Source organism: Vicugna pacos, chromosome 27 (genome assembly GCF_048564905.1).
Source record: "Vicugna pacos chromosome 27, VicPac4, whole genome shotgun sequence".
NCBI lineage: Eukaryota > Metazoa > Chordata > Mammalia > Artiodactyla > Camelidae > Vicugna > Vicugna pacos.
This window is the reverse complement of record NC_133013.1, coordinates 6,986,448-6,999,556: the sequence shown is the minus strand read 5'-3', so window position 1 is coordinate 6,999,556 and position 13,109 is coordinate 6,986,448. Positions and strand designations below refer to the sequence as shown.

Sequence of the window (13,109 nt, the reverse complement as noted above, 5' to 3'; positions counted from 1 at the left end):
ACACACTTCCAAATAATCCATGAGGTAAGGGGGGGGATCCCATGGGAAATAAAAAAATACACTGAACTGGATGAAAACAAAAATACAGAATACCAAACTCTGTGAGACACAGCTAAGGCAGTGCTGAGAGGGCCGTTAAAGCACTAAATGCACACACTGGAAGAAACAGTCTCAAGTCAAGACTTTCCATGCTACCTCCAAGAAGCAAAGCAAAATAAACTCAAAGCAAACAGAAGAAAGCAAATGATAAAGATAAAAAGGACAATGTAATAAAATTGAAACTAGAAAAACAACAGAAAAATAGTGAAACAAAATTTGGTTCTTCCAAAAGGCCAAAGAAACCAACTTCTAGCAAGATGACAAAGAGAAAAGAAAGCTGACACATATCACCAATGTCAGAAGTGAAGCAAGAAATACTATTACAGGCCCCACCAATATTAAAAGGATTATAAGGGATGAGCAAACAGAATTTAGCAATATATGAAAAGAGTTTTTGAAAAAAAGAGCATCATTAAACATGATAACTAGGTGGGATTTATGCTAAGGATGCAAGCCTGGTTCAATATTTGAAAATCAACCAATGTAATCCACCATATTAAGTGACTAAAAAAAAATAACAAAAAAAAATTGATGAAGAAAATGTATTTGGCAAAATTCAACACTCATTCGTGATTTAAAAAAAATATACTCCCAGAAAACTAAGAATAGACAGAACTTTCTCAAGTTGGTAAAGAATATACATAAAATATCTCTAGCTAACATTACACTTGATGGTGAAAGACTGAACGCTTTCCTCTAAGATCTGGAACAAGGCAAGATGTCACTCACACTACTGCTATTCAGCATAGCACTGGAAGTCCTAGCCAGTGCAATAAGACAAGAAAAGTAACAGTTAAAGGCATATAGAAATAACATCTTATTTACAGATGACATGGGATGTATGTAGAAAATCTCAAGTAACCTATCAAAAAACAAACAAAACCTTCCTAAAGCCAGTGAGTTTAGCAGTCAGAGGACACAATATTAACTTACAAAAAGTTAATGTATTTCTGTATACCATCAATGAACAAAGGGAAAAAGAAATTTTAAAGTATTGTACCATTTACAAGCACTCCAAAACCAAGAAATACCTAGATGCAAATCTAACAAAATATATTCAAAACTTGTATACTAAAAGCTGTAAAACACTGGACGTGAGAAATTAAAGAACTAAATAAATGGAAACACATGTAATTTTTGTGGACTGAAACAAGTAAAGATGTCAATTCTTCCCAAATTGATACAAAGATTTAACAAAGAGTTTTTGTAGATATAGAAAGATATTTTAAAATTCATATGGCAAATACAGGTTATGAATTAAAATAATTTTGAAGAATAAAAATAAAGAGGGTGAATTACCAACCCACTCCAAGCTTCCTTACATAGCCATGATAGTCAGGACTACAGGCACTGACACAGTGATAGTCACACAGACAAATGGAAGAAAACAGAGATCCCAGAAGCAGCCCACAGAAGTCAGGCCAACTAACTTCACAAACGTGCACATGTAATTCAACAGAGGAAGGACAGTCATTTCAACAAATGTTAATCAAGCCACTGGACGTTCATAAGCAAAGGGAAAAAAAAGACTTAGCTCTAAACGTCACACTTTTGATTTTACATAAAAACTGACTCAAAACTGATAATGAATTAAATGTAAAACATAAAATTATAAAACGTTTAGAGGAAAACAAAGGGGAAAATCTTCAGAAACTAGGGCTTCATGAAGAGTTCTTGGACATTACTCCAAAGTATGTTCCATAAAAAGGGTAAAAGTCAATAAACTGGACTTCATCAGTATTAAAAACTTTTCCTCTGTGAAAGATCTCGTTGAAAGGATGAAAAGATAGGTCACATACTGAGAGAAAACATTTGCAAACTACATCGGGCAAAGGAATCATATCTAGAATCTATGGAGAACTTTTAACAAAGTAGCAGAAATAAATAAAACAGAGTAATCCAGTGGGAATGCAGTTTGGTGCAGCCACTGTGGAAAACAGTGTGGGGATTCTTCAAAAGACTAGGAATAGACCTACCATATAACCCAGGAATCCTGCTCCTGGGGTTGTATCCAGAAGGAACCCTACTTCAAAAAGACACCTGCACCCCAATGTTCATAGCAGCACTATTTACAATAGCCAAGACACGGAAAAAACAGTCTAAATGTCCATCAACAGACGACTGGATAAAGAAGATGTGGTATATTTATACAATGGAATACTATTCAGCCATAAAAACCAACAACATAACACCATTTGCAGCAACATGGATGTCCCTGGAGAATGTCATTCTAAGTGAAGTAAGCCAGAAAGAGGAAGAAAAATACCATATGAGACTGCTCATATGTGGAATCTAAAAAAATAAATAAGTAAATAAATAAATAAATACAGGACAGAAACAGACTCACAGATATAGAATACAAACTTGTGGTTGTCAAGGGGGTGGGGGGTAGGAAGGGACAGACTGGGATTTCAAAATTTGTAGATACTGACAGGCATATGTAGAAAAGATAAACAACATTATACTGTATAGCACAGGGAAATGTATACAAGATCTGTGGCAGCTCACAGTGAAAAAAAAAACATAACAATGAATTATATATATGTTCAGGTACAACTGAAAAATTGTGCTCTACACTGGAATTAGTCAAAACACTGTAAAATGATTATAACTCAATAAAAAAGTGTTCAAAAAAGAATAATCCAGTTTTTAAAGCAGCAACTAATATGAGGAGATATTTCAATTGGCAAATAAGCAGATAAAAAGAAGTCAATACCACTAACAATTAGGAAAATGCAAGTTAAAGACCACAGTGAGATGTCAACCTATTGAACACACACCCATTAGAGCAGCTAAAATAAAAAACAGCGACAATACCAACTGCTGGTGAAGACCCAGAGAAACTGGATCCCTCACACACTGCTGGTGGGAAAAGAAAATGGAACAGAAACCTTGGGAAGTGTTTCACAGTTTCCAAAAAAAAAAAACTTGTTCAGTTTATCATTTATCCTAGGACCTACCAATCATACTTCTGGACACCTATCCCAGAGAATATAACCTTACGTCTACACAAATGCCTGCATGCAAACGCAACGCACCCCGCCACTTTGTCTGTAGTAGACAAAAACTGGGAACCGTCAAGACGCTCCTCAGTAAGAGAATTAACGAACGGTGGTCCACCTATGCCATGGATGATTACTCAGCAGTAACAAAGAGTAAAGTGGGTCCAGACAACAACTTCAGTGGACCCCAAAATCATTTTGCCGAGCGAGGGAAAGCCAATCTCAAAAGGCCACTGCACATATTTAACATTCTCAATATGAGAAAAATACAGACATGGAGAACAAATTAGTGGCTGGCAGGTTAGAGATTTTGGAGGAGGGAAATGGGGGTGACTCTAAGGGGTAGCAAAGGGAGAAATCTTCACAGCAATGAAATAGCTCTGCTTCTGAAGTACAGTGGTCACTACCCAGATCCACATGTGAAAGGATGGCGTGCAGCCAGCAACACGCACTGCACCATTATCAACTCCTGGTCTGGTATCATCCTACTGTCATGATCTGTGAATCTGTAATTACTTAAAATAAAAACTTAAAAAGATATATCTTCACAGTGTGTTTTCTATTGCAACACTCACGTCCAATATCCGGCCTCAGCTTCTTATCATATTCTCTGAGCAGCTTGTTGAGAATAAGAGTCACGTCTCTGTCCTGGGATTTGGGAGCCAAGACCCACTTTTGGTTTGATGATGAATCTTCGTATTCGTCCTCTTCCACCTTCCTGGACCTGGAATTATGGCACAAAGTGTGATATATAAGTTGTAGAAATGGCTCCAGGAAGTGTCTTCAGCACGGTCCACCCACGCATCCAATGGACTAGGTAGAAAGTCCCCAGTACCCTCAGCCCAACCAACAGGTTACCTCTAAAAGTTAAAAAAAAAAAAACTAATAAAACAAAACACAAACTAGAAAAGAATCCAGTAAGAAGAATGCCACTGCTATTAAAATAGCATGGTGCTTTCATTAAATGTCACAAAATGACCCCATGTCTGTGTTAAACTACAAACATCATACTAAGTAATTCAGTGCAAGATAGCCAGCCAACCAGCAGATCATCAGCCCTCCTTGGATCCAACCCGAGAACCTCCGACGGTCAACACAGACGACTGTCAGACGGTGACTTTATCTTGCCGTCTCCAGTCCCCACCACCAAGATTTCATCTGAGCTGAAGGTAAGAACAGCTTTTGCAGAATGTAGTCACTCTGAGTCTGACTCTGTGCTTCTCATGGGACTAGGGCCTTTGGTGGAGGCAGACACAGGGACATCACGAGGTGGCATGCTTGGCCAGCACTCATGGGCAGTGACAAGTAACAGTAGCTGGTTGGTGGACACGGCTGGTGACTTTACATCCTACTGCACAAAGGGATTCATCTCTTACAGAGCAGGCTAATACAGACATTAAAAATTAAAACCTTTCTAACATGTCTTCCTCACTTCCTCGCTCGGCCCCATCATAAATGGGTCCAAGTCAACGCAGAGCATCTCTGAGTCTGTCCCGTGCAGGGCTGAGCCTGACAGCCGCCTCTCTGGGCTGACACATACTGATGGCGCACTTGAAATGGAGAGGTCTCGAAATGACAAGCTGGTTCTCTGAGTGAGTGAGGCCGTCCCAACAACACAGCTGATCAGGCTTTGAAAAGAGGAGTCCCCTTCTATGCAAAGCAGCACTTCCAGGCGGACTGCATTTCCCAGGGCAAAAGGCTCCTCGGACACACACCCTCCTCCCAGCCTGTCAGCGTGCATGCCTTAATGACGTTTTCCTTCACCAAGGAGAACGAAACGTAGAAACAGAAAATTGCACTGAGGTTTATTTGTCCTGAGGATAAGCTCATTTCTGTTTAGTTTCCCGAACAGGAGCCAGAATGTTAACAACATCTCAGGGCAGCTGTGCTCTGGGCCATGTTTCCTTAAGTGAATTTTTAGAATCATGAAATGAACATGAAATAAAAGAAAAAAGTAAACTTTTTAAAGTTCATTATCTTACTGTTTAAATCTTTAAATCATATATATATATAATAATACAATATATAGCTACAATATGTAATGTCTAATCATATGTGTCTATCATATACTAAGTACATGAATTCTCCTATGAGTGTTAGCCAGCAGCTTGAACACAGACCACAGCAGTGTCAGCCTAGTCCTGTATGAATATACACATACGTGTGAGATTTTGATCATGAGTGCATGACGTGTGTCTTGAAGACTGGCTTCATTCAAGTTTCTTCTAGGTTGATGTTAAACTGTAATTCTATTTCTTGACTGGAAGGTTAAAATAAATCATCCATAGGAACTCCAAGTTGCCGTGGATTTTCTTATTCACCCTGAATAATACTTACAATCAAAAGGAACTTGTGAGATCTGGGACATATTCAAGAAGTGATACGCTTCATTTCATTATTTGTCAACCTGAACTTTTACAAATAACACTATAGAATTTAAAATGTCATGGTAGAGAATTTTATTTTATCAGGAATATTGTCAGGAATACTAATTTTATCATCTTAAAAATAGGACATGGATTGCTGGGAGCCAGCCACTGCCCACAGGACCTGGCGGTTCGTCCAGAGCAACAGCACCTGGGGGCCCGCGGACAGAGAGGACAGGTCACCTGGGCAGAATCACATATAGCTGTTCTCAGGACTTGTTCCAACTCGCCCACAGTGCTCTCCTCTCTCTCTCTACTGTCTCTTAATCTCTTCCCTTCCCCTTCTCCTTTTCCCCTCTTCCTGGCTTCCTTCCCCCACCCCCAGAGACAGCTCACCAGCACAAGGCTAGACCATGCTCTCCACACTGTACCTTCTATCGCCCCCCAGAGTCACATGCACACAGAAGGAGCACACTAACTCCCCATCAGTCCTCTGTATACACAGCCTTAGTTTCTTTCTTTTATATATATATGTATTTTTTTTTAGTGAAGTCTTATCAGTTTACAGTGTAAACTGATAATTTACTGGTAGACAGCACAATGCGTCACTCATACATGAACATACATACATTCATTTTCATATTCTTTTTCACCATGAGTTACTGCAAGATATTGAATATAGTTCCCTGTGCTGTGCAGCATGAACCTGTTTGAGCTACTTCAGTAACAGGTATGGTAATGAGCCTAACCCTCCCTCTAGTGGTAAAGTGGTGATGAGAGGGTTTTCCTGAAATTGCGCAAGCGTCTTCCTGAGAGGCCAGGGCAGGTGACGGGGTGGGGAGACAAAGGGACAGCGGCAGCGTCCTCTCCAGCCCGGGCCCTCTCGGGGAGGTAAAACGGCACCCGCAGCTCTGGGGCTGGGTCAGGGTGCACAGCGGGCAGAGGTGCTCCTGGCCCCTCCGTGGCCGCCACTGGGCTCCTCCCAATCCTGACCCCACGTCAGTTTGCTGCAGGACTTCAGGGATCGAAACAGAAGCTTCCCGGTGGGAGCGCAGGACCACCAGCCCTATAGAAAAGCCTCCCTTTGGGGAAAACCAAATCTCATCTCAGGGGCTCACCGGAATGTGAACAAAACTACCTGTTCTCCTAAAATTAAAGCAGGTTATATACTATCTTTATGAGCGTTCTGTTACTAGGGTTGTTGAATCCTAAACACCATCACTGCAATTAGCTGCTTCTTGAAAACCAACTGGCATTGTACCATCATCGTTAAGCAAGGGCTCAAACCTCAGATGGTATTTTCATGTCTGACACCTTCTCTTCAACCACCAGGACAGAGACAAAATCGGAAGTATCCGTAAACATAAAAAGCAGCTCCTAAACCTCAGAAAGCAGTTAAGCATCCGCTTAAGTTGCCACCAAAGTCCAGGTGTGACTTAGTGTGTTTTACTACATAATAAGTGTCAGAATGGGGTGCATTTCTCTCCATGGAGCTGTCGAGCCATCACCACGGAGCACAGCTGTCAGAACCTTCTCCAGGGCTCTTCAACGCCAGGAAGGCATTGCAGAGTGCAAACGAGAACCCCCTCATAATTAATAAGTTTTGAAAGATGGTGCTGGACACCGGATTACTTTATGTGTCCATAAAACCTATTCAAAGAGCACACTTTCAAAGGAGAGGCATACAACAATCAAATTAGTTTTAAATTTGGATTTTCTTTCAACTGATAAGCAACGTTTATTATCAAGGCATGGAACCAACCCAAACATAGAACATATTAAAGTTGTTCTATCTGCCTCAGTAAGAGCGAAGGATGAAGAACCCCAGAGACAGCTTGTGTATCTGGGAATCCCAAGAAACCTCAGTGCTCTAAGTTGGATACCAAGACATCGTCCCACTAAGCACATAAAGTGATGAGGACAGTAAGCAGTTCCCTTCCATGAACTGCAGTCATTCCATCCAGGCGGTGGCAACAGGACATGTCAATGAGTCACAACCTGATCTAGATACGAGTTGGGACCTCAGTGTTGCCTGCTTGTCAACAGAGACACACCCAGGCAGACTCAACCTCAGAGAGCACACTTCCATTTCCCTTCCCAGCTCTCTCCTGAGACAGGAAGAAACTTCAGCTGAAGGGCCCGAGGAGTGCACTGCGTGTCTGAGAGCTACTGTGAGACTGTGGTCTGGTCTGCCTTTCTCACTCGCAACTCTTAGCCAAAACCAGTGGAGTGGTGTGGTTGGGAGGGCCAGGACCTTCTTCCTCAGGGCCTGTCAGAGGTAGGGAGTGAGAATTGGGGGGCCATTCACATGCTGTAGGATTTGTTAATGAGTCTTCCTTGTTCCTTGGTCTTTCACAAATACAAAGGAACACACAAGACGTCCTGGCATTACCTGCTGACACCCTGCAGGGCATATGGACCAAAGGAATGCTAACTCCCAGATCCAGGAAATGAAGACGTGTCAGATCAAAAGTGTCTGGTGGAGGGTAAGGGTTCCCTAAGATTCTTGGGGTGGTGATGGGGTTGGGAGAGAGGAAGGGAGCTGTTCTAATTTTCAAAGCGCAGGGCAGTCTTCAGGCTCTGGGCCAGAGATGTAGCCCCAGACAGAAGTAAAGAAACCAAACCCAGAATCTCCAATTACATTTAGAGCAACGGGGTTTAACCCTTCTGGTCCCACTGTCCTCCCAATCTCATGAGCCATCTTCATCTCTTCCTGGACAATTTCTAAGCTCCCATTAGCTGGCTGGTGCTCTGGAAGGAAGGTGAAGAGTATTTATGCGGAGGTAATTTCTTAGAGTGACTAGGTAGAAGCCTTACTGTCCATCTCAACATTGTTGTGCAGGGCTAGGTTTGTGCAAGCCCGAGTGTGTGAAACCGACTCATGTAGAAGGGGTGTGTGTGGGTACTGTGCGTGTGTTTGCAGGACCTGGGGAGGGACATCTTCTCTGAGAAGCAGGGCTCTCAGCTGCATATCGTGCCTCACTCCGTCTGCCTCCAGCCGGGCTGCTCCTCGCCGGACTGGTTTCAACTGGGCAACTAGGAAACCGTGACTCCTGGGTCCTGGGAAATTTCAGTGATGTAAATGATACAGAATGTGGGGGGGTGTGCGTGGGCGTGTGTGTGTGCCTCGGCGCGCGCCCCTGGAACACTTCGGGGAGGGGTGAAAGGTAGATATCGCCGGCTTTCCCCTGCGATAACTGGTTTTCAAAACCCCATAAAAGCACCAGACCCTAAAACCGCCAGAAGAGCCCGTTAATCTCAGACTCCCCATATTTCAGGCTGCAGAGAAGGCGGCAGCCTCCCAGCCAGGAGAGGCAAAGGGGGCCGTGTCCGGGGGCGATGGGACAGGTGTGGCGCCGGCCGCCTTCGCGGCTCGTCCCCGCCCGGCCCGGGCCCCGGCGGGCTCTGCCGCAGCCCAGCTGACGGCCGGCGGGTGCGCCGGGGACTCCGGGCCGGCCGACAGCGCCCCCCGCCGCCCTCCCGCCCGGCCCCGAGCCCCCGGGGACGTGGAGCCGGGGCGCCACTTACCGCGCGTGCAAGCCCGAGAACAGGAAGAGGAGCAGCAGCAGCTTCAGGGCCATGGTGCGGCGGGGCGCGGGGTCCCAGGCCTCGGGCCGGGCGCCGCGCCCTCCGGAGCGCGGGGCCTCGCCTCCGCCCCCTCGCTGCTCCGGGAGCCGCCGCCGCCGCCGCCGCCGCCGCCGCCGCCGCCGCCGCCGCCGCCGCCGCCGCCGCCGCCGCCGGACAGGAACTGGGTCGGGCGGCCGGCCGCGCCCTCGACGGCCGGCGGGTCTGCGCGCGGATCCCTCCGCGGGGCTCACGCGGGACGCCGGGACGCCCAGCCCCCGCGGCGCGCCGCCCCCGCACTGGCGCCGGGTCCACGCAGCCGGGTGGCGGGAGCCGGTGGGCGCGGGAGGTCCCTGGCCCGGCAGTCCGGCGACCCCGCAGCAGCCCACCCAACTGCCAGCCGCCAGCCGTCAGCCGCCGGCCGCGCACCGCGCGCCCCGGGGCCCGGGCGGGGGGCTCTGCGCGCGCTGTGTGGCCGCCGCGCGCTCCGGGGTGGGGGCGGGGAGGCGGCCGCTCCTCGGGCAGCGCCTCCGAGGCGGGTCCCGGCGGAGAGGAGTTTCCCCAGTTACACGCCTGACAATGCACGAGGCGAGAGAAGCGAGGTTTGAATGGACTCGGAGTCGGAGGCCGGGAGGGTGGGGGGGCGGGGCTCGGCGGGGGCGGGGAAGCGCGGGGATCTCGCTGGGAGCTTGAAGCGGGGTCCCAAGATTGGCACCCCATGGTCCCGAGAGGGCCCCGAGCCCCACGGGCTGCGCTCCTCCCGGCGTTTCTGCACAGCGTGACTCTTCCCCGCGCTCTCTGACCCCCCAGAGCATCTTCACCTGGGCTCCTGGGCGAAGGAGCGAGACCTTCGGCTGATAGCAGCCTCTCCATCGCACACGTCGTGCTAAATCGACTGAACCCCTTCTGGCAATGCTGAGATTCTGCGTGGAAAAGTGGCTTCTTGGGAGTATCTGGAAAAAAGCATCCCCGAAGTATACCTTTCACACAGAAAAAAGAGACCAAGGCACACCAGTACACAGCAGTGGGGAAAAGAATGTTGAAGACAGGAGAGACAAAAGACCCTAGGTAAAAAAAAAATTCTGGTTGAACTATAAAGCGCACTTCATCCAATTATCTTCAATCTCCAAAGACTGAAAGTTGCATTTATGTTTTCGTTAGTAATAATCATTGAGAAAGTTACTTTATCTTTCACTATATACGTATTACAACATCAGCATACTTTAAAATAAATCCACTAAGAAGTTGGCTTTTATATTGGGGAAAAAATAATTCTTAGCAAATATTTTCTATTTTGAACTACTGTTCACAGAATTATAAAAGGGTGGGAGAAATTTCTTTAACATTGTCAAACAGCTATGTTCATAAAATATATACAAGTTACCCTTGAATTGAAAATTCTGTCGAAAACTTGTAGTTTCCCCCTTATTTCTGGGTTCACCAGCATGAATGTGATCGTGAAGTAAAGCGATGTTGGTGATAAATTTATATTGTAAATGTATTTTCTTCTTTTTTCCACAGCAGGGCTGTGGCCTCCTTTGCATTGCCATCTTCCTGTCTCTACCTGTCTCTACTCGGCCTTGAGCTTGCTCCAGCTAACCCCTTCCCCACCCCACCCCCGCTCCTTCTGGCATCCTTCCCCGCATCCCGCATCTCTCCTACTCAGGTCCTGACTTTAAGAAGACTCCCCAAATTCCTGTATTGTGCCCCTTCCAACATCTTAACACGTCTTCCAGCTGCAGGCGAATGTGAACCTTTATCCTATTCTGCCCTAATCTTTTTTTCTATCATGCAATGCAATTGAGCACTTTAAAAATCAGTTAGATGATGATTTATAGAAATATGTCACGCCTCAGCATAGTTCTTAAGTGTGCTGTCAGAAAACTGCATATAGAAAAACAATTCCATGCCTCAATTTTAAACACAGTAATAGCAACTTCGGTAAAATAACCATCAGACATTGATAACATATTAGGGGCCCGGGCCTAGTGCGAAGGCTTTGTATAAATGAACTCATTTTAACTCTCACATTATTATTCCCATTTCAAAGATGGCGAGAACACACAGGGAAGTTAAGTCATTTCCCTAAGATCACACAGCCAGGAGGTTGAGGACTGGGAGTCAAAACCCAGACAGCAGGCTCCAACATCTCAGCCTTAATCACTGTGCTGTACTGCTTCTCAGATGAGTCAGAGCTCAGTAAACGTTTGTTGTTTGGTTCTTCGAGCAAAGTTTAAGACTCCTTGCTGTATTTTTTATTCTTTGAGCATGAGTACAAATACTTGCAAGTTTGTAATAGAAACAGACTGATAGTTGAATATACTGAGTATACTCAGTACACTGATAAGTATCCAGTGACGTTTGTACAATACAAACAATGGAAAAGAGAATATGAGGCTCTTTTTACTTCCCCGTGGTGTTTATTCTTTCCCTCTCTTGCGTATTTTCAATCTGCTGTTATCCTGAATGAATGTAACATAACCTCTTCTGGCCCATGGCTCCATCTATGAGGTTTAGTGGGTCAGCTAGGTAGACTTGAGCATTTTACCATAGAAAGCCCCTCTTCCCATGGTGCTGCCTGGAACAAGACTTTTTTTCTTTTTTTTTAAGCTAAATGAGTTGAGGAAGGGCAAATTCAAAGCAGGCTTTCTGGACATAAGTGTGAAAGCAAAATGTAAGGTCAAGAATCTAGAATCTTCAAAGGAAAAGCTTTCTGGCTTTGATTTTCCTGCCTTGCCTAGCTTCACAGGCTGGGCGGGGGTGGGGGTGTAGCAGGTAGTGAGAGGGAGGGAGGGAAGGAGGGAGGGAGAGAAAAAAAAAGCTTTACAGACCATGCGCAGTGCTCACTTTTTCTTTTTTCTTTTTTTCTTCTTTTTTTTTTTTTTTTTTTTTTTTGCCTCAGTCCGCTCCATCTTCAGCAATAGAAAAGCTGTATTCCACCGGGGCATGCACCGCGGTTTATTCCCCACTGGTTTATTCCACTGTGGCATTCACCGCGTCGTACTCACCCCTGGTTTATTTCACTAGGGCATGCACTGCGGTGGATAACCCACTGGTTTATTCCACTGTGGAATGCACCTTGGTGTATTCCCAACTGCTTTATTCCATTGAGGCATTAACCGAGTTGCAGAACCCACTGGTTTATTCTAATGGGGAATGCACCACTGTGAATTTCACCCTGGTTTATTCCAGTGGGACATGCACCGCGTGTATTCCCCACTGGTTTATTGCACTGGGGCATGCGCTGCGGCGTATTCCCCACTGGTTTATTCCACTGGGGAATTAACTGAGTTGCAGAACCCACTGGTTTATTCTACTTGGTCATGCATCGCTGTGTATTCCCCAATGGTTTATTCCAGTGTGACATGCAATGCGGTGTATTCCCCACTGGTTTATTTAACTGGGGTATCAACGCGGTGAAGAACCCACTTGTTTTTTCCAGTGGGGCATGCACCGCGCTGTATTCCCCACTGGTTTATTCCAATGGGGCATGCACCGCAGCGTATTACCCACCAATTTTTTCCAGTGGGGCATGCACCACGGTGGGTACCTCACGGGTTTATTCCACTGGGGCATGCACCGCAGTGTATACTCCACTAGTTTATTCCACTGGGGCATGCACCGCGTAGTATTTCCCACTGGTTTATTACACTGAAGCACGCACAGTGCTGGATACCCGACTGGTTTATTCCACTGGGCATGCACCTCGGTGTATTCCCCACTGGTTTATTCCTCTATAGCACGTACCACGGTGTAGACCCCTCTTGTTTATTCCACTGGGGCATTCACCGCGGAATACACCCTATTGGTTTATTCCACTGGTTCATGCACCTTGGCATAGACACCACTTGTTTCTTCCACTGGGCCATGTACCGCGGTGTATTTCCTAGTCATTTATTACACTGGGGCATGCACCGTGGTGGATTCCGCACTGGTTTATTCCGCTGGGTCATGTGGAGCGGTGTTTACCCCACTGGATTATTCCACTTGGGCTGCACCGCGGAGTATTCCCCACTGCTTCATTTTAATGGAGCATGCACCACGTCATATTCCCACTGGTTTATTCCAGTGGGGCATG

General features: G+C 45.9%; 1 protein-coding gene and 1 long non-coding RNA gene across 7 annotated transcripts in view; one reads left to right on the top strand and one right to left on the bottom strand.

Moving 5' to 3' along the window:
• Positions 1–9,140, bottom strand: part of LOC140689821 (gamma-aminobutyric acid receptor subunit gamma-3-like) — a 149,455-nt gene extending 140,315 nt beyond the window's left edge. For all 6 annotated transcript variants that reach the window (XM_072951177.1, XM_072951179.1, XM_072951176.1 and 3 more), the window contains exons 1-2: positions 8,996–9,140; positions 3,677–3,825 (exon numbers count right to left, since the gene is read on the bottom strand). In XM_072951177.1, coding sequence (XP_072807278.1) covers positions 3,677–3,825; positions 8,996–9,048 — 202 coding nt within the window. In that variant the 5' untranslated portion in view covers positions 9,049–9,140. The remainder of the gene's footprint in view (positions 1–3,676; positions 3,826–8,995) is intronic.
• Positions 9,141–9,595: 455 nt separating this feature from the next.
• On the top strand, positions 9,596–11,963 carry LOC140689802 (uncharacterized). The gene is made up of 3 exons (XR_012064927.1): positions 9,596–9,633; positions 9,842–10,099; positions 11,934–11,963. It is a non-coding gene; the product is annotated as an uncharacterized lncRNA (long non-coding RNA).
• The last annotated feature ends 1,146 nt before the right edge of the window (positions 11,964–13,109 follow it).